At 39.2% G+C, this 20,219-nt stretch overlaps 1 protein-coding gene across 1 annotated transcript in view; it reads left to right on the forward strand.

Moving 5' to 3' along the window:
• Positions 1-10,169: 10,169 nt before the first annotated feature.
• LOC132440020 (zinc finger protein 33B-like) overlaps positions 10,170-20,219 on the forward strand; it is a 34,776-nt gene continuing 24,726 nt past the window's right edge. Inside the window, exons 1-2 of the mRNA XM_060034994.1 lie at positions 10,170-10,298; positions 12,548-12,606. Coding sequence (XP_059890977.1) covers positions 12,592-12,606 — 15 coding nt within the window. The 5' untranslated portion in view covers positions 10,170-10,298; positions 12,548-12,591. The remainder of the gene's footprint in view (positions 10,299-12,547; positions 12,607-20,219) is intronic.

A 20,219-nucleotide genomic window follows, 5' to 3' on the forward strand; every position in this document is an offset into this window, starting at 1 on the left:
CAGATTTACAGAAGAGTTGCAAAGATAGTTCCCATATACTCTTCATCCAGTTTCACCTAATTGTTAACATTTATTTATTTATTTTTATTCGGCTGCATCAGGTCTTAGTTGCGGCACACATGGGACCTTCGTTGCAGCGTGAGGATTTCTCTAGTTGCCGCGTGAGGATTTCTCTAGTTGCCGCGCGTGCGGGTTCAGTTGCCCTGTGGCATGTGGGATCTGTTCCCCCACCAGGGATCAAACCTAAGTCTCCTACATTGGAAGGCGTATTCTTAACCACTGGACCACCAGGGAAGTCCCTTTAATTGTTAACATTTTACATAACCATGGTTACATTTACCAAAACTAAGAAAGTGATACGGGTACAATTGTATCAACTAAACTACAGAGTTTATTCCGAGTTCATCCGTTTTTCCATTAATGCGCTTTTACTGATCCAGGATTCAATCCAGGATACCACAGTACGTTTAATCATCAAGTCTGTTTGGTCTCGTCCCATCTGCAATAGTTTCGTGGTCTTTCCTTGTCTTTCATTACCTTCAGATGTTTGAAGAATAGTGGTCAGATATTATGAAGAATGTCCCTGACTTTGAGTTTGTCTGATGTTTTCTCCTGATTGGACTGAGGTTATAAATTTTTAGAAAGAATACCACAGAGAGGATGTGTCCTACCTATATATGAGGGGACACATGATATCAACACAACTTATATTAACCTTGGTTACTTGGTGAAGGTGGTGTCTGACAGGTTTCTCCACTATATCTTTAGGATTTTCCCCTTTCCAATCTATGCTTAGGTGTGGGTTACTAAGTCCAGTGCACTCAGTGGGAGCGGAATAAGCTCCATCTCAAATTTAGGGTCATATTTTTAAATCACCACATTTAGTAGTAAATTTGGGGCGAGAACCTTTAAGGCTATGCAAATATACTATTCCTACTTAGAGTTTTGGCCACTAATTTTAGCTTTCACTGGTGGCTCTTGCCTGCAACAGTTATTACTGTGGTGTTCCAATTGGTGATTTTATATTCCACCTCTTTCTTCTATATTTATTAACTGAGAATCCCCTGTAAGGGAAAACTTTCATTTCCAGCATTTATTTATTACATCATTTATTTATATCAGTATGGATATTTATTTTATTCCCAACCATGGTTATTCAACCCACCTTCTCACTCAACCATTGGCACTCTCTGATCTGTCTTCTGTTCTATAATTTTACCCTTTTCAGAATGTCAAATGGAATTACATGTATCTCCTGGGTTTGGCTTAGCAAAATTCATTTAAGATTCATTCATGTGGTTGCTCCCTTTTTTTTTAGGTCAGTTCCTTTTCCCTGACTCTTTTAATTTCATCCAATACTATTATGTTATTATGTTGCTCAAATTGTTCTGTGTTTGGGCATTGAGAGCTATCGTAGGTTAGCTTTTGGATCCTCTTAAAGTATTCTTATCATTTTTAAGAAATAACAGTTTTATTGAGATATAATTCATATAACATACAACTCACTCATTTAAAGTGTACAATTCAGTCGTTTTTAGTTTATGCACAGATAAGAGTGATCATCACCACAGTCAGTTTTAGAGCACTTTCATCAACTCAAAAGAAACCCCATATGCTTTAGCTATCATCCCCCTATACCTTCATCTCCGCAATGCCATGCAACTACTAATCTATTGTTGTCTCCATATAAATGGAATCAAACAATATGTGGCCTCTTGTGACTGATTTCTTTCACTTTACATAATGTCTTTCAAAGTTCTTCCATGGGCTTCCCTGGTGGCACAGTGGTTAAGAGTCCATCTGCCGTGCAGGGGACATGGGTTCGAGGCTTGGTCCAGGAAGATCCCACATGCTGCGGAGCAACTAAGCCTGTGCACCACAACTACTGCGCCGGTGCTCTAGAGCCCACGAGCCACAACTACTGAAGCCGGCACACCTAGAGCCTGTGCTCCACAACAAGAGAAGCCTCCGCAATGAGAAGCCCACACACCGCAACGAAGAGTAGCCCCCGCTCACTGCAACTAGAGAAAGCCCGCACGCAGCAATGAAGACCCAACGCAGCCAAATATAAATAAATGAAATAAATTTATTTTAAAAAGTTCTTCCATGTTTTAGCACGTATTAATACTTCATTCTTTTTTATGACTGAATAATATTCCCTTGTATGGAATATTTTTGTTTTGTATCAATTTTCTTTATCCCTTCATCAGGTGATGGACATTTGGATTGTTTCCACCTTTTTGATATTGTGAATAACGTTGCTATAAACATTCATGTATAACTTTTGCTTGGACATGTTTTCGTTACTCTTGGGTATTTACCTAGGAATTAAATTGGTGATTCACATGGTAACTCTATGTTTAATATTTTGAAGAACTGCCAGACTTTTTTCCACAGTGGCTTCACAATTTTTCATCCTCACCAGAAGTGTATGATGGTTCCTATTTTTACACATCCTTACACACACTTTTTTTTTTTTTTTTTTGGCCATGCCACGTGGCTTACAGGAGCTCAGTCCCCCGACCAGGGATTGAACCCAGACCACGGCAGTGAAAGTGCCAAATCCTAACCACTAGACCACCTGGGAACTCCCCTACACAGACTTGCTTTTATCTGATATTTTATTCTAGTCATCCTAGTGTTATGAACTACAACTGCACTGTAGTCTTGATTTGCATTTCCCTGATGAATAATGAGGATAAACCTCTTTTCCTAAGTTTATAGGCCATTTGTATATCTTCTCGGGAGAAATTTCTATTCAGATCTGTTGCCAATTTTTAAATTGTGTTATTTTATTGTTCTTTTAGTATTGAGATGTAAAAGTTTTTGGTGTAGTCTAGATGCACGTCTCTTATCAGATATATGATTTGCAAATATGTAATCCAATTCTTTTTTTTTAAACCGATCAAGGCAAATAATTATCTATTTATTTATTTATTGGCTGTGTTGGGTCTTAGTTGCAGCACGCGGGATTTTTCATTGTGGTATGCACGCTTCTCTCTAGTTGTGGCGCCCAGGCTCCAGAGCGGGTGGGCTCTGTAGTTTCAGCACGCAGGCTCTCTAGTTGGCGTGCGAGCTCAGTAGTTGTGGCACGCGGGCTTAGTTGCCCTGCCGCATGTGGGATCTTAGTTCCCTTACCAGGGATCAAACCCGCGTCCTCTGCATTGTAAGGTGGATTCTTTACCACTGGACGACCAGGGAAGTCCTTGTAATCCAGTTCTGTAGGTTGTCTTTTCACTCTCTTGATACTGTCCTTTCAAGCACAAAAGTTTTGCATTTCAATGAAGTACAGTTTATATTTTGCTTAGTTGCTTGTACTTTTGGTATCATGTCTAAGAATTCATTGCCAAATCCAAGGTCATGCAGATATACCCCTATGTTTTCTTCTAAGAATTTTATACTTTTAGCTCTTACATTTAGGTCTTTGATCTGTTTTGAGTTAATCTTTTCCTATAGTATGAAATAAGGGTTTAACTTTATTCATTTGTAAGTGGCTATCTGGTTGTACTAACACCAGTTTTTTTAAACTTTATTGGAGTATAATTGCTTTACAATGTTGTGTTAGTTTCTGCTGTATAACAAAGTGAATCAGCTATACGTATACATATATCCCCATATCCCCTCCCTCTTGTGTCTCCCTCCCACCCCCTCTACCCCACCCCTCTAGGTGGTCGCAAAGCACAGAGCTGATCTCCCTGTGCTATGCAGCTGCTTCCCACTAGCTAGCTATTTTACATTTGGTAGTGTATATATGTCAATGCCACTCTCTCACTTCATCACAGCTTACCCTTCCCCCTCCCTGTGTCCTCAAGTCCATTCTCTACATCTGCATCTTTATTCCCATCCTTCCCCTAGCATCTTCAGAACCATATATAATTTTTAGATTCCATATATATGTGTTAGCATATGGTATTTGTTTTTCTCTTTCTGACTTACTCTAGGTCCATCCACGTCACTACAAAAACTCAATTTTGTTTCTTTTTATGGTTGAGTAATATTCCATTGCATATATGTGCCACATCTTCTTTATCCATTCATCTGTTGATGGACACTTAGGTTGCTTCCATGTCTTGGCTATTGTAAATAGTGCCGCAGTGAACATTGTGGTACATGACTCTTTTTGAACTATGGTTTTCTCAGGGTATATGCCCAGTAGTGGGATTGCTGGGTCGTATGGTAGTCCTGTTTTTAGTTTTTTAAGGACCCTCCATACTGTTCTCCATAGTGGCTGTTTCAATTTACATTCCTACCAACAGCCAGCGCCGTTTATTTTTAAATTATTCTTTCCCTATTGAATATTCTTGACACACTTGCCAAAAATCAGTTGCCCACAGATCTATGAGTTTATTTCTGGACTCTTAATTCTATTCTGTTGATCTGTATTTCTATACTTACGTCCATACTTCACTGTCTTTGATACTGCTTCTCTACAGTAAGTTTTAAAATTCATAAGTGTGAGTTTTCTTCTTCAAGATTGTTATGGCTGTTCTATGTCCCTTGTTAATCTATATAAATTTTAGAATCAATGGTCAATTTTTATGAAGAAGCCAGCTGGGATTATGGTAGGAATTGCATCAAATCTGTAGACTAATTTGGGGAGTATTGACATCTTAACAATACTAAGACCTGTGATCTAAAACTTTGGGCTTTTTTGGAACTTCCCTGGTGGTCCAGTGGTTAAGACTCCACACTTCCACTGCAGGGGGCACAGGTTCAATCCCTGGTCGGGGAACTAAGATCCCACATGCTGTGTGGCCAAAAAAATAAAATAGAATGAATAGTTTCTTTCCTTTAATTAGATTTTTGTTTCCTTTGATCAATGTCTTGCAGTTTTTAGGTGCAAGTTTTGTAATTCTTTTGTTAAAGTTATCCCTAAGTATTCTATTCTTTTGGTACTATTGTTAAGTAGTATTGTTTCTTTAATTTTGTTTTTAGATTGTTCATTACAAGTGTATAGAAATAGAATTGATTTTTTTATATTGACCTAGTATCCTGGCACCTGGTTGAACTCAAGTATTCTTTAGGATTTTATATATACAGGATAATGTCATCTGCAAATAGAGATTTACTTCTTCCTTTCTTTTCTTTATTTTTTTTTTGACCACACCCCTTGGCTTATGGGATTTTAGTTCCCCCACCGGGGATCAAACCTGGGGCCCTGCCAGTGCGAGTGCTAAGTCCTAACCACTGGACCACCAAGGAATTCCTACTTCTTCCTTTCTAATCTGTATGATTTTTATTTATTTTTCTGGCCTAATTGCCCTGGCTAAGGCGTCTAGTACAGGGGTCCCCAAGCCCCAGGCCACGGACTGGTACTGGTCCATGGCCTGTTAGGAACTGGGCTGCACAGCTGGAGGTGAGCGGTGCGCGAGTGAACGAAGCTTCATCTGCTGCTCCCCATCACTCCCCATCACTCGCATTACCGCCTGAACAATCCCTCCTCATCCCCCAACCGTCTGTGGAAAAATATTCTTCCATGAAACCGGTCCCTGGTGACAAAAAGGCTGGGGACCACTGCTCTAGTACACAGTTGAATAAAAGTGGAAATAATTGGCATCCTTGAATTATTATTGATCCTAGGGGGAAGGCATCCAGTGTTTCATCATTAAGTATGATATTAGCTGTAGGTTTATATAGATGCTCTTTACCAGGTTGAAGAAGTTTCCTTTTATTCCTAACTTGTTGAGAGCTTTTATTATAAAAGGGTGTTGAATTTTGTCAAGTGCTTTTTCTATGTGTGCTGAGATGGTCATGTGGTTTTTAGTTTTATATTATTGATATGATATATGACATAGATTATTAAATGTTAAACCAACCTTGCATTCCTGGGGAAAATTTCATCGTGATTTATAATTTTTTTGTATGTTATGTAAGATTTAGTTTGCTATTCTTTTGTTGGGGATTATTATGCCTATATTCATAGGAGATACTTGTCTTGTTTTTATTTTTATTTTTTGTCATGCCTTTGGTTTTGTTTTCAGCATAATACTGACCTCACAGAATGAGTTGGGAAATGTACCATCCTCTTCTATTTTTTTTGGAAGTGTTTGTGAAAAATTGTTATTGAGTCTTCTATAAATGTTTGGTAGAATTCATAGTGAAACCACCTGGGCCTAGGCTTTTCTTGCTGGTAATTACTGATTAGTGACTTGATCTCTTTACACGTTGTAGGTCTGTTCAGATTGTCCATTTATTCTTCAGTCAGTTTGGATCCTTTGTGTCTTTCTAGGAATTTTTCCATTTGTAGTAAGATACCTAATTTACTGGCATACAATTGTTCCTAGTATTTCTTTTTGTTTGTTTGTTTTGTTTTTTTTTGTTTGTTTGTTTGTTTGTTTTTTTGCGGTACGCGGGCCTCTCACTGTTGTGGCCTCTCCCGTTGCGGAGCACAGGCTCCAGACGCGCAGGCTCAGCGGCCATGGCTCACGGGCCCAGCCGCTCCGCAGCATGTGGGATTTTCCCAGACCGGGGTACGAACCTGTGTCCCCTGCATCGGCAGGCGGACTCTCAACCACTGCGCCACCAGGGAAGCCCCCTAGTATTTCTTATAATCTATTTTTATTTGTTTCTGTAAGGTGGATAGTAAATTCCTCTTTTTTATTTCTGATTCTAGTAATCTGAGTCTCCCCTATCTCACTTCCTCCCTTCTCCCCTCATCCCCCCATCTATCTAGCTAAGGGTTTCTCAGTTTTATTGATCTTATCAAAGAACTGGCTTTTTGTTTCATTGATTTTCTCTATTGTTTTTCTATTCTGTTTTATTAATTTGTGCTCTAATCTTTTATTATCAGTTCTTTCTACTTGCTTGAAGTTTATTTTGCTCTTGCTTTTTAAATGTCTCAATTTGGAAGGTTGGGTTACTGATTTTACACCCATCGAGGAGCCCATGGAGGAGCCAACCCAGAGTTGCCTCATCAGAACAAAAGGAAATATCACCCAGGAAATTCCCAGAGTTTCATAAGCACTGTCAGGAACCAGGGTCAAAGACCAAATATTAGAAGAGAAATGCTTCTGGTGTTCTTATCACTTAGGAATTTTCAAGTGTTTTAGGAGCCCTGTGCCAGGAACTGGGGGCAGAGACCAAAATATATTTTCCATTATCGCACAGGCCCAAATAAACAAGTCTCATGATGCAGCCCAAGAGATCTTGATAAATTAGGCTAATTGACTCTCTTCTTCCTGCATTCAACTAGAACTTTAATTTATTTACCTCCAGATTTATGAGCATTTCTTCTGTGTGGAGGGGTTGTTACAGAAAAATTTTGTATGTATATATATATATTTTAAATAAATTTATTTATTTATTTTTGGCTGCATTGGGTCTTCGTTGCTGTGCGTGGGTTCTCTCTAGTTGTAGCAAGCGGGGGCCACTCTTTGTTGTGGTTCACGGGCTTCTCATTGCAGTGGCTTCTCTTGTTGCAGAGCACGGGCTCTAGGCATGCAGGCTTCAGTAGTTGTGGCATGTGGGCTCAGTAGTTGTGGCTCGCGGGCTCTAGAGCACAGGCTCAGTAGTTGTGGTGCATGGGCTTAGTTCCTCTGTGACACGTGGGATCTTCCTGGACCAGGGCTCGAACCCATGTCCCCTGTACTGTCAGGCAGATTCTTAACCACTGCACCACCAGGGAAGTCCCTGTATGTATATATTTTTGAATTTTTCAAATATATTGAGCCTAGAATAGGGGTAAAGAGAGAAAGGATAAGGTCCTGGATTGTTCTTGAAACCCAGGTTGCTGTCTTGTGCTCAAGTAGGTCAACTTGGTGACCTCCAGGATGAACGCTTAGGGCCATAGTAACCTGCTATCCTAAGGGAGAGGCTCATAACATTGTGTGAGTGACCATCACAACTATATTCAACATGAGCCAAGACATAATTAAAAACACTATTGTTGAGAATATTTGTAAATATATGCGTGTGAATCAAGAATGGCACCACCTTGGCCCTACTGCTCCTACTACATTTACTTTAAGGGGGAAAACTTGTACGGGCCCTGAGGCCTGGAGTCTCCTCAGGCTTGAGGATTCTCTGAGTTTCTAAGACCCCTGAGGCCCCCAAATCTTGTGGACTAGGCATGTGAAGGTATATTAAAAACTCTGTCATTGATTTGGTAGTACCAAGAATGCTCCATGGGTGCTGGGAGCCTAGCAACCATGGGGAAAGGGGCAGTGACTTATGCTTACTTAAAAGAATATACTACATTCCTGAAGACACTATCTATCCTCTCAGGATATTGTCTTCCAATTGGCAACATAATTGAGTCTTTAGTAAGCCATTCCACCTTTCAAGTTAGGCCAGCTCCTTCTGGGTAATAGAGTATGTTGTAAGACCAGTTAATTCCATGGGCATGAGCCTTTGCTGTGAAATGAGTTTCTTGACCAGATACAATGCTATGAGGAATACTATGAGGTTGATAAGACATTCTTTGAGACCACAAGGGGTGGTGCTGACAGAAGCATTACACGTAGGGAAGGCAAATCCATATCCAGAATGTGTATCTATTCCAGTAAGAATGAATCTCTGCCCCTCCATAATGGAAGAGGTCAAATATAATCAACCTGCCAGGAGGTAGCTTGCTGGTCCTCCCAGATAATGGTGCCACATCAGGAGCTAGTGTTGATGTCTGTTGTTGATGACAGATTAGACACTTAGCAGTAGCATTAGCCAAGTCAGCCTTGGTAAAGGGAAGTCCATGTTGTTGAGCCCATTCTTTTTTTGCCACCCCATGCAGCCTGCAGGATCTTGGTTCACGAGCCAGGTCAGGCTGAAGCTCCTGCGTTGGGAGCTCCAAGTCCGAACCACTGGACTAACAACAGAGAACCTCAGACCCCAGGGAATATTCATCAGAGTGAGGTGTCACGGAGGTCCTCATCTCAGCACCAAGACCCAGCTCTACCCAACAGCCTACAATCTCCAGTGTTGGAAGCCTCAGGCCAAACAACCAGTGAGATGGGAACATAATCCCACTCATAAAAAAAAAAAAAAAAAGGAGGAGTTACTAACAAACACAACAGTACTTCTTTTTATATTTGCCTATGTAGTTATCTTTACTGGTATTCTTTATTTGTTAATACGGCTTTAAGTTACTGTCTAGTGTTGAGTATCCTTCCTTTTCAGGCTAACAGACAGTTTAGAATTTCTTGTAGGGTAGGTCTACACTGACTTAGCCTGGACCAAACTTTAATCAGGCTTCTCTCGCCCTCATAAGCCCCAAACTTTGGCTGTCCCCCAGTGTGACCAAGCACAGAACTACAGAATATATCCTCCCATCCCTTAACAGCTCATTCCAAAAAGGGCTTAACAGAGTCAGACAAATTTCCAGTCAGACTACCCCATCACGCTGTTTGTTCACCTCCTCCACTCACTCAATTTCCTCTCGAGTTCCCGCTAATCCTTCTTATTCCTCCCTAGAAAAGAAAAGTCTTTTTCTATTTAATTTTGAGACGCTTTCCGATCCTTAAGTCAGGGCATTATTTCTATTGCAGTAGTCTTTTTTAGAGGCTTCTCTTAACCCGAAGCCTGGATTTATTTTTGATATCCAACGCGCCATCTTGCTATCTTTTTCACTGCTGAGAGAAATGCTACCATATACTGTTTACTTTTAAACAGTATCATCTTATTGCTAGTATTTCCTAGTATTTAATTCATTTAATTTCTTAGTATTTAAAGTAACTTTCCTGTTCATATTCATAATTCACATTGATTTACAACTTTGCTTCCTTGGGTAGCCTGGTGTTTAAAAGGCACACTGGCTGTGAGACTGTTTTTATGAGGTACTAAAAGAACTCAGGGCTGCATACAGTAGAAGTGATAACCCTAGCCCACAATCTCTGAATTGCTAAGGAACAAAAATGTTACTGAAATTCTTTCAAGGTACTGGGCGAGCAGGCTTCTGGGAAATGGAGTCTGGAAGTTCGTGAGCTCACCGCGCATGGTCACGGGAACCGGTCTCTTTTTCGCGTCTCCTTCTGCGCATGTCTGATAGCCTGGAGGCTCTGCCTCTAGAAAGCCTCGGGACGATTGTGGCAGACGGTCACGGAGCGTCCGGGTCTGCGCGCCGCTCAGGGAGCTGGTGCGGCCCTAGTGGGAGTGGCGGGCGAGGCAGAAGGGTTGGACGAGGGCCGGGGGGAGGGAGGGGGCGGCCCTGCGCGGCTCCAGGGAGTAGGCGGGGGGACTGCGGTGCCCGAAGGTGGGGAGGAGCAGGACCCGCGGCGTAAGAACCTGAGAGGGCAGGTGGTGGCGGCCTTGGCGGAGTTTCTTTCTGGAGAAGTCGTCGGCGTCGGGCGTGGGGACGCCAGACCTCGGTGAGGCTGCAAATTCCGCGACGCAGGCCGCCTGGTCTCTGCGGCCACGGGAGTGGGGCATGTGCACATACGTGATGGGTGCGCCCTGCCCGCGAGTGGGGGGCGGGTTTGAGGGGAGCTTGGGTGCAGGGCAGAACTAGGTATAAAGGAATTATCTGGGAAAGTTACCTACGTGAGGCTTCATTCTCTCGTCTGTGAAACTCAAGATATTAATAACGTGCCTCGTGGGGTTGTTCAGAGGATTAAATACCATAGCACAGTGCCTGGCAGTAAATGTTAGCTACCGTGGTTCATAGAAATAATTCTTCTTACTCGTTACTTTATGGCTCACAACCTCTCACTTAGGTCAGTATAACTCTCCCCACTGTAGCAGATTAGAACACTGAGACTGAGAGGACAGTTATATAGACAAAGCCACAAAACTATCAGATAACAAACTAGAAGACATACTCAGATTTTCTCCGAATGTCATGGTCTTTCGCATTTACTGTCTTGGTTATAAAAGCCAGCATTGCATCCTCCCCAGAACTTAGCAAAAATAATTTGACGTGTGAAGAAATAATTTGAACGGTTGAGTATTACTATGTAACAGCTCTGTTTCTGGGATTTCTAGATGTCTTCGGAGTCCTGGGGACAGACAGCATAATTGTTTCTGAGTTAGTTCTGTAACAGTCTAGTTTTGTGTTCTGAGCAGCCTTGGTTTGAGTTTATTGAAGGTCCGACCTGAGATTCTATGGAATAATGGATACTAAGAGTTGAACTGCGGGCCTGGGTGAAGGTTCCAATGAAAATGAATTTGTTCCTTAGGTGCATTTCTCATCTACCTTGGAATAAAGTACCTCTTGTGAAGTAAGGAGGAGTCTCTAGGAACAGAATCTGACGTGGGAGAGAACCACTCCACCATTTGAGCAAGTGTCTTAGCAGAGGCAGTAGTTCCTAGAAGGGAGCAGATCCCAGGTTTGCACCGCCTGCTCAGAATGAGTGAGATTTGGATGTTGCCACATTCAGAAGTCGTCACAGGCTGCCTGATGGAGGAAAGTCTGGACAAGTTTTCAGAAGGCAGGGGAACTGGGCTGAGAGGAATGAAGGAGGGTTAGGCTACTCAGGAAATATAAGTTCATTGGAGAGCTTTTGAGGACATGGTGTGAGGAAAGGAGCTTTACAGCTAGATTGGAATGAATTCTGTTTTAGCAATCCCAGTTAAACCCGCACTCTCTATTTTCACTCACTCATCCCAGATTCTGAGCTCTTAGCACAGTGAATCTGGCATCTAAAAATACGCTGATGATTTTCTTATACAAAACAGTATAAGAAGAACTTTCTATTTGTCTTGTTAAAAGTTGGGAAAAATTGGTCCTGAGGGTGTAAATGAATTTCCCTGGCTTTGTGTTAGTGGCAGAGCCAAGAGTAGATGTTGAGTCTCCTGATACCCAGGCCGGTTGCTGCTGCATCATCATTGGTAAAATGTTTCTTAAAAGGCAGTCTTTTGAGGATCTATATATACTTTTTTGTATTTTTTTTTTACTTTTATCCATATTAAAAATTTTTTTAATTAGTTGATTTTTAAAATTGAAGTATCATTGATTTACAGTGTTTCAGGTGTACAGCAAAGTGATTCAGTTACACATATATATATTCTTTTTCAGATTCTTTTCCATTATAGATTATTACAAGATACTGAATAGCTTTATATATATAACTATATTTTATAGTTCCCTGTGCTATACAGTAGGTCCTTGTTGTTTATCTATACACATACTTTAGAAAAACACTTAAAAAGTAGCCTTGAAATGCCTCCTTCCCTTTTTCCGTAGCTTTGGGTGAATTCTCTACCTCAAGCAGTAAATAAGAAAATATATGTGTACATTACAACATTTGCTGTATATCTTAATGAAAGCTTAGTGTTCCTTCATTTAGGGTATTGTTATTTGACCAATTTCCTTGTAATTTTTAAATTTCTTTGAAATAAAGGGGTACATATATTGTTTAAAAAAAAGTAGAAAATAATTACATTCACCCAGTGAAAAATTGCATACCCAAGCTCTGCATGACCATATCACAGTCACAAATAGACATGTGAGTACTTTTTTTCATATGTCCCTTCCTGCCCCTTCTGCAGGATGAAAAGGATATTCTCCCACATAGAAACATTTTACCCGGGCTATTTTTGTAGCCATTTAAATAGGCAAATCCGGGAGTTGCAGGCAGTCTATATCTCTAATGACTTTATTCCTCTCTTTCTGTCCCAGCTATACCTTCAGAGATTTCAACATTTTTCCAAGACCAGCAAAATATGAAGAAATCTTATGTGAGTTGTTAAAGTCTTTCTACACTGTTTAACAATGTATTTTATGAGGTTAATGACTCCTATACTTGAAATGGAAAAGTAGAAATAGGTAAAATGAAACTGAGGGAAACAGCATAGCATAATGGTTCTCAAACTTTAATGTGCATTAAAATCACCTGGAAAGTTTGCAAAACATGTATTGGGGCCTGAGATTGCAGGTGATGGTGATATTGAGGTCTACAGGCCAGTAACATTGGAATAGCAGGTCACTAGAGCAGAATTGGCAAGGAGACACATACACACAGATCATAAGAAATTATGTGGTTACCAAAATTAAGCTGCAAATATTTATTTATTTAAAAATTAATTTTTATTGGAGTATAGTTGCTTTATGATGTTGTGTTCATTTCTACAGTACAGCAAAGTGAATCAGCTATATGTATACCTATATCCCCTCTTATTTTTTGGAATTCCTTCCCATTTAGGTCACCACAGAGCGTTGAGTAGAGTTCCCTGAGCTATAGAGTAGGTTCTCATTAGAGCTGCAAATATTTCTGACCATTCTGGTAGTCATGGCCAAAAAAAAGACTATGTTACATGGCTTTTATTGATCATGTGAATAAAGCTGCCTGCTTCCTTTTGGAGCCAAAAGATTTTCTGACATTGAAAGCTGAAAGAAGAAAAAAAAAAACCTTTTGTTTCTTTTCTTGTAAATGATGAACAACCTTTTGGTGGCAACCATGAAATCAATGCCTGTAATTATTCTTCAGTGGATGCAAAAGATGGTACCAAGCAAAACCCTTGGTACCAAGATGGTACCAAGCAAAACCCAGATTTTTCAGGAGGCCATATTACTGATGCTCATGTAGACAGCTTTCTGATGGTCTTGGGTTTTTTGGGGGGGCCCACCCCTGCATAAAACTAGAACATCTACAGAATAAATTGACTGCATGTCCTTAAAATAAATTTCTAAAATTCTTTGTCTTGCTCAGTATATAGAGTGTTCAGTTAAGAGAAGATTTTCTGGCAGGTGTTTCTGCACCTAATCAAATTTCAATCTGCTTCATGCAGAATGGATTCTGCCTCATCATTTGCTGGAATTTGGTCAGTGAAAGTCACCAATAATATATATTGTTTAAGTACATGTAAACAATTAACCATTTTAAAGTGTACATTTCAGTGGCGTTTAATACATTCACAGTATTGTGCAACCATCATCACTATCTAGTTCCAGAACATTTCCATCATCCCCAAATAAAACCTAATACCCTTTAAAGTCATTCTCTATTCCCCTTTTACCCCAGTCCCTGGCAACTACTAATTTACTTTCTGACTCTAAGAACTTGCCTCTTGTAGATATTTTACATAAATGTAATTATACAGTATGTGTTTTTTGTGTCTTTCATTTAGTATGTTTTCAAATTTCATCCATATTGCAGCATGTATCAGATTTCATTCCTTCCCCACCCCCCAGCTTTATTAAGGTATAATTGACAAAATTGTAAGATATTTAAAGTACATATCATGACAATTTGATATACATATATGTTATGAAAGGATTCCTCCCATCTAGTAAATTAACACATCCACCACCTCACATATTTTTCTCTTTTTTTGTGAGACATTTAAGTTCTCCGCAGATTTCAATTATACAATCAATACAATGTTATCAGTGTAGTCACCATGTTATACATTAGATCCTCAGACCTTTTTCATTTTATAGCTGAAAGTTTGTACCCTTTTACCAAGATTTCATATCTTTTCATGACTCAATATTCCACTGTATGGAGGTACCACATTTTGTTTATGCAGGTATCAATTGATGGACGTCTTTGTTGTTTCCACCTTACAGCTATTGTGAATAGGGCCACCGTCAACATTTGTGCACATTTTTGTTTGAAAACCTGTTTTCTGCCTGTATCACTGCATCTTTTCCAGTCTTGAATAGTCTCATTAAATAATTGTATTTCATTAAAAAAAAAGAAAACCTGTTTCAATTATGGGTATATACCTAGAAGTAGAAATGCTGGGTCCTATGTTAATTATTTTTAACTTAATGAGGAACCACCAAACTTTTTCAGAGTGGCTCCACAATTTTACATTTTCACCAGCAATATATGAGAGTTCCAGCTTTTCCTCATCCTCAGCAACACTTGTTAACATCTGTATTTTTTTATTATAGCCATCCTAGTGTGTGCGAAGTCGTATCTCATTGTGGTTTTGATTTGCTTTTCCCTAATGACAAATGAGCACCATTTTGTGTGCTTCTTGGACATTTCTATAACTCCTTTGCAGACATATTTTTTCGTGTCCTTTGTCCATTTTTAAATTGGGTTGTTTATTATAAGAGTATTTCGGGTACTAGGCTTCTATCAGTTATATGATTTTCAAATATTTCCTCCCATTCTTTGAGTTGTCTTTTCATTCTTTTGATAGTATATACTTTGAATCAAAAAGGATTTTAATTTTTTTTAATAAATTAGTTTAGTGGTGCTTGATTCTTTTTTTTATAAATTTATTTTATATTTGGCTGCGTTGGGTCTTTGTTGCTGCGTGCGGGCTTTCTCTAGTTGCAGCGAGCGGGGGCTACTCTTCGTTGCGGTGGGTGGGCTTCTCATTGCAGTGGCTTCTCGTTGTGGAGCACAGGCTCTAGGCACACAGGCTTCAGTAGTTGTGGCTCGCAGGCTCAGTAGTTGCGGCTCGGATCTAGAACGCAGGTTCAGTAGTTGTGGCTTACGGGCTTAGTTGCTCCATGGCATGTGGGATCTTCCCAGACCAGGGTTCAAACCCGTGTCCCCTGTATTGGCAGGAGGATTCTTAACCACTGCACCACCAGGAAAGCCCAAGGGTTCTAATTGTGATGAAGTTTGGTTTATCTATTTTTCTTCTGTTGTATGTGCTTTTGATGTCGTATCTAAGAACTCATTGCCAAACCAAGATCATGAAGATTTACTGTGTTTTCTCCTAAGAGTGTTACAGTTTTAGCTCTTACATTTAGGTCTTTGATCTATTTTGAGTTAATTTTTGCATATATAACATGAGGAAGGGGTCCAGTTTCATATATTTGTATGTGGATATCCAGTTGTCCCAACACCGTTTGTTGAAGAGACTGTTTTTTTCACGTTGAGTGGTCTTGGTACTCTTGATGAGAAATAGTTCACCAGAGATGTGTAGGTTTTTTCCCAGATTTTCAGTTCTGTTCACTTGATCTATATGTGTACCCTTATGCCAGTTCCATACTGTTTTGATTCTCTAGCTTTGTGGCAAGTTTTGAAGTCAGAACACGTGAGTCCTCTGATTTGTTCTTCTTTGTCAAGTTTATTTTGGCTATTCGAGGTTCCTTGCAATTCCACGTGAATATAAAGATCATGTCCATTTCTGCAAAAAAAGGCTGTTGGATTTTTCATCGAATTTGTGGAACACTGGGGAGTATTCTTATCTTGACTATATTAAGTATTTTATCCCATGAACAAGGAGTGTCCTTCCATTATTTAGGTCTTTAATTTTTTTCAGCAAAGTCTTGTAGTTTTCAGTGTATACAAGTCTTGGACCTCCTTGGTTAACTCTGTTCCAAAGTATTTTATTCTTTTTGATGGTATTGTAAGTACAGTTGTTTTCTTAATTTACTTTTGGATTGTTCATTAAACTGATATTTTGTTTGTTAATCTTGTGTTCTACAATTTTATTGAATTTATTAGCTCTAATAATTTTTTGATGGATATTTTAGGATTTTCTGTGTGTAAGATCATGTCGTCTAAAGACAGAGATAGTTTTACTTCACTGTTTCTAATTTGGATGGCTTTATTTCTTTTTATTGCCTGGTTTCTCTGGCTGGGACTTCTTTTACAGTGTTGAATAGAAGTGACCAAGGTGGGTATTCTTGTCTCGTTCTACATTTTAGTGGGAAAGCTTTCAGTCTTTTACCATTAAATACTAGCTATGGGTTTTTCGTAAAAGCCTTTTTATCAGGTTGGGAAGTTCACTTCTATTCCTAGTTTATTGAGTGATTTTATCCTGAAAAGGTTTTGGATGTAGTCAAGTGCTTTTTCTGCTTCACTTGAGCATCATGTGGGGATTTTTCATCTTCATTTGGTATATTAAATTGATTTTCTCATGTTGAACTGCTCTTGCATTCCTGGTATAAATTCTACTTCGTCATGATTCATGATCTGTTTATTTATTTGTTTATTCATTCATTCATTCATTCGTAATGCACCATGCAGCTTGTGGGATCTTAGTTTCCCAACCAGGGATGGAACCCTTGCCCCCAGCAGTGGAAGTGTGGAATCCTAATCACTGAACCGCCAGGGAATTACCTATGATCCTTTTAATATGTTGTTTGGACTCAATTTTGTAGTATTTTGTTGAGGATATTACATTTATATTCATAAGGAATATTGGCCTGTAATTTCATTTTATTGTGATACCTTTATCTAACTTAGATATTAGGGTAATTAATGCTGGCCTCATTGAATTAGTTAAGAAGTACAGTTTACCCTTGAACTACACAGGTTTAAACTGCATGGGTCCTCTTATATGCAGAGTTTTTTCAATACTAGATATTACAGTACTACACAATCCATGGATGGTTGAATCTGCAGGTGCAGAACCGCAGATAAGGAGGGATAGCTCTGAAGTTATACTCGGATTTTTAACCACACTGAGGTCATCACCCCTAACCCCTGCGTTTTTCAGGGGTCTGAAAAAAGTTTTTCAGGGTTTTTCTTCCTCTTTTTTGGAAGAGTTTGGGAAGGATTAGTGTTAATTCTTCTTTAAATGTTTGTTAAAATTCAGCAGTGAAGTCATCTGGTTCTGGACTTTTCTTTGTTGAAGAGTTTTTGATTACTGATTTGATCTCTTTGCTTGCTATTCACATTTTGTATTTCTTCCTGAATCAGTTGGTTATTTGTGTTTCTAGGAATTTATTCATTTAATCTAAGTTTCTAATTTTTTGACGTAAATTGTTTTTAGTATTGTCTTATAACCCTCTTTATTTCTGTTAGGTTGGTAGTAATGTCTCCATTTCTGATTTGAATATTTTGAGTCTTTTTTACTTTGTCAGTCTAGCTAGAGGTTTGTCAGTTTTGTTGATTGTTTTTTAAAGAAGCACTTTTGGTTTTGTTCATTCTATTTTTTTTCCCCACTTATTTGTCTCTCCTCTAATCTTTATTATTTCCTTTCTCCTGTCAGAGACAAAGACCAAAATATATCTATATTCCTTACTGTATCACAGTATCAGAAGGATAGAGACAAACAGAGAGAACACCATGTGATGACAGAAGCAGAGATTGGAGTAATGCAGCTTCAATCCAGAGAATGTCAAGTATTGCTGGCCACCATCGGAAATAAGGGGGAGGCAAGGAAAGTTTCTGTCTAGAGTCCCAGAGGGAGCATGGCCTTGCTAACACCTTGCTTTTGGACGTCTAGACTCTAGAACTATGGGAGGATAAATTTCTCATTACAAACCACCAGTTTGTGGGAATTTGTCATAGCAGCCCTAGGGATCTAATCCATGTGCCATAGATTTGTAATTATTGTTTTATGCTTTTGTCTTTTAAGTTAGATAGAGAAAAAAGGAGTTATTAACCAAAAATATAATAATATTGGCTTTCACATATACCTTTATAGTTTTTTAAATTATTTGTTTGTTTGTTTATTTATTTTATTTATTTATTTTGGCTGTGCCGGGTCTTAGTTGAAGCATGTGGGCATGCGGGACCTTTAGTGGTGGCATGTGGACTTCTTAGTTGTGGCATGCAGGCTCCTTAGTTGTGGCATGTGGACTCTTAGTTGCAGCATGTATGTGGGATCTAGTTCCCCAACCAAGGATCAAACCTGAGCCCCCTGCATTGGGAGCGCAGAGTCTTACCCACTGGACCACCAGGGAAGTCCCTACCTTTATTGTTTAATGGTGTTCTTTGTTTCTTTAACTAGCTTTGAGTTAGTGTCTTCCATTCATTTTAGCCTGAAGGACTCTTTAGGTTTTCTTGAAGGACAAGTCTATTAGCAACAAACTCCCTCGGCTTTTGTTTATCTGAGATTGGCTTAATTTCTCTTTGTTTGGAAGAACAGTATTTTTGAATATAGAATTCTTCATTGAAAGTTTTTCTTTCAGCACTTTAATATGTCATGCCACTGCCTCTTGTCCTCCATGGTTCTGATGAGAAATTGGATATTCCTTTTCAGGATCTTCTGTACATGATGAGTCACTTCTCTCTTATTTCTTTCAACATTCTCTTTATCTTTGACAATTGATTATACTGTGTTTTAGTGGGTCTCTTTGTGCGTATCTTACTTGAAGTTCCTTGAGCTTTTTGGATATGTAGGTTCATGTTTTTCATCAACTTTGGGAGGTTTTCGGCTTTTATTTTTTCAAATATTTTTTCTGTCTTTTACTTTCCTTCTGGTACTCCCAATATGCAAATGTTGGTGTGCTTGATGGTGTCCCACAGGTCTCTTAGGCTCTGTTTATCTTTCTTTATTCTTTTTTCTTTCTCAAACTGTATAATTTCAGTTTACCTATCTTCTAGTTTGCTGATTCTTTTTTCCATCTGTTCACATCTGCTGTTGAACCCTCTACTGAAGTTTTTATTTCAATTTTTGTACTTTTCAACTTCAGTATTTCTATTTGTTGATGTTCTCTTTGGTGGAACATCATTCTTCTGGTTTCCTTTAATTTACCCCCCATGGTTCCTTTACTTCTTTAACCTAATTTAGACAATAGATTTATAATCTTTGTCTAGTAAATCCAAAGATTAGGCCTCCTCAGGGAAGGTGTCTGTGAATTTTTTTCTTGTGAAAGGGCTATACTTTCTCATTTAAATGCCTTATAATTTTTTGGTGAAACTGGACATTTTGAATATTATAATGTGTTAATTCAGAGATCAGATCTCCTCCCCAACCCTCAGAGTTGTTACTGTTGTGTGAGGCATAGTTTTTTGTTTGTTTTGTAAATGTCTAAACTATTTTTGTAAAGACTGTCTTCTTTGTTGCATGTCATTACTGAAATCTCTGTCCCATTTACATAGTGCTCAACTAGTGATTTAACAAGAGATTTCCTTAAGTGCCTGGAGTCAACAAAACCAAAAATCTCCCCAGTCCTTACTGTAGGGTTTGTATGTATTGGAGCATATCCTCAACACCACACTGGGCAGTTTAAAACTCTTCCCTCACCCTCACTTCTTATTTGTACAGAGCTTGATAGTCACCCAGAGTTGAGAGCTTAGGATTTTGTCAGGTCTTTTTTGAACATGTGCTTCATCCTAGATATGTGTGGGTCTTCTAGATTTCCAGGACTATATGGAAACTTTTCAAAGCCCCAAAGCATTTCACTCCCCAGCTTTTCTTCACAGACTTTTTTGACATATCTTTTGTTTGCTCCAGCTGACGTCCTTTGCCCCAGTGGCAGTAGCTGGTTCATTTGCCTTTAAATGTTTTCAGTAAATGCCCTTCATGTAGTCATTTCTCTGATGTAAGAGGTTCTGAGCATTCTGCTGTAGTCTTTTCAGGTCTCCACCAGACAGTTCAAAACAAACAACCCCAATTGTTGAGAAATAACTCCATTCTGCTCTCTCTGGCACCAGGAATCTACACCAAGAATATTGGAGTCCATCTTCAAGACCAAACGTTACTGG

This window comes from Delphinus delphis, chromosome 16 (genome assembly GCF_949987515.2).
Source record: "Delphinus delphis chromosome 16, mDelDel1.2, whole genome shotgun sequence".
In the NCBI taxonomy this organism is placed as follows: Eukaryota; Metazoa; Chordata; class Mammalia; order Artiodactyla; family Delphinidae; genus Delphinus; species Delphinus delphis.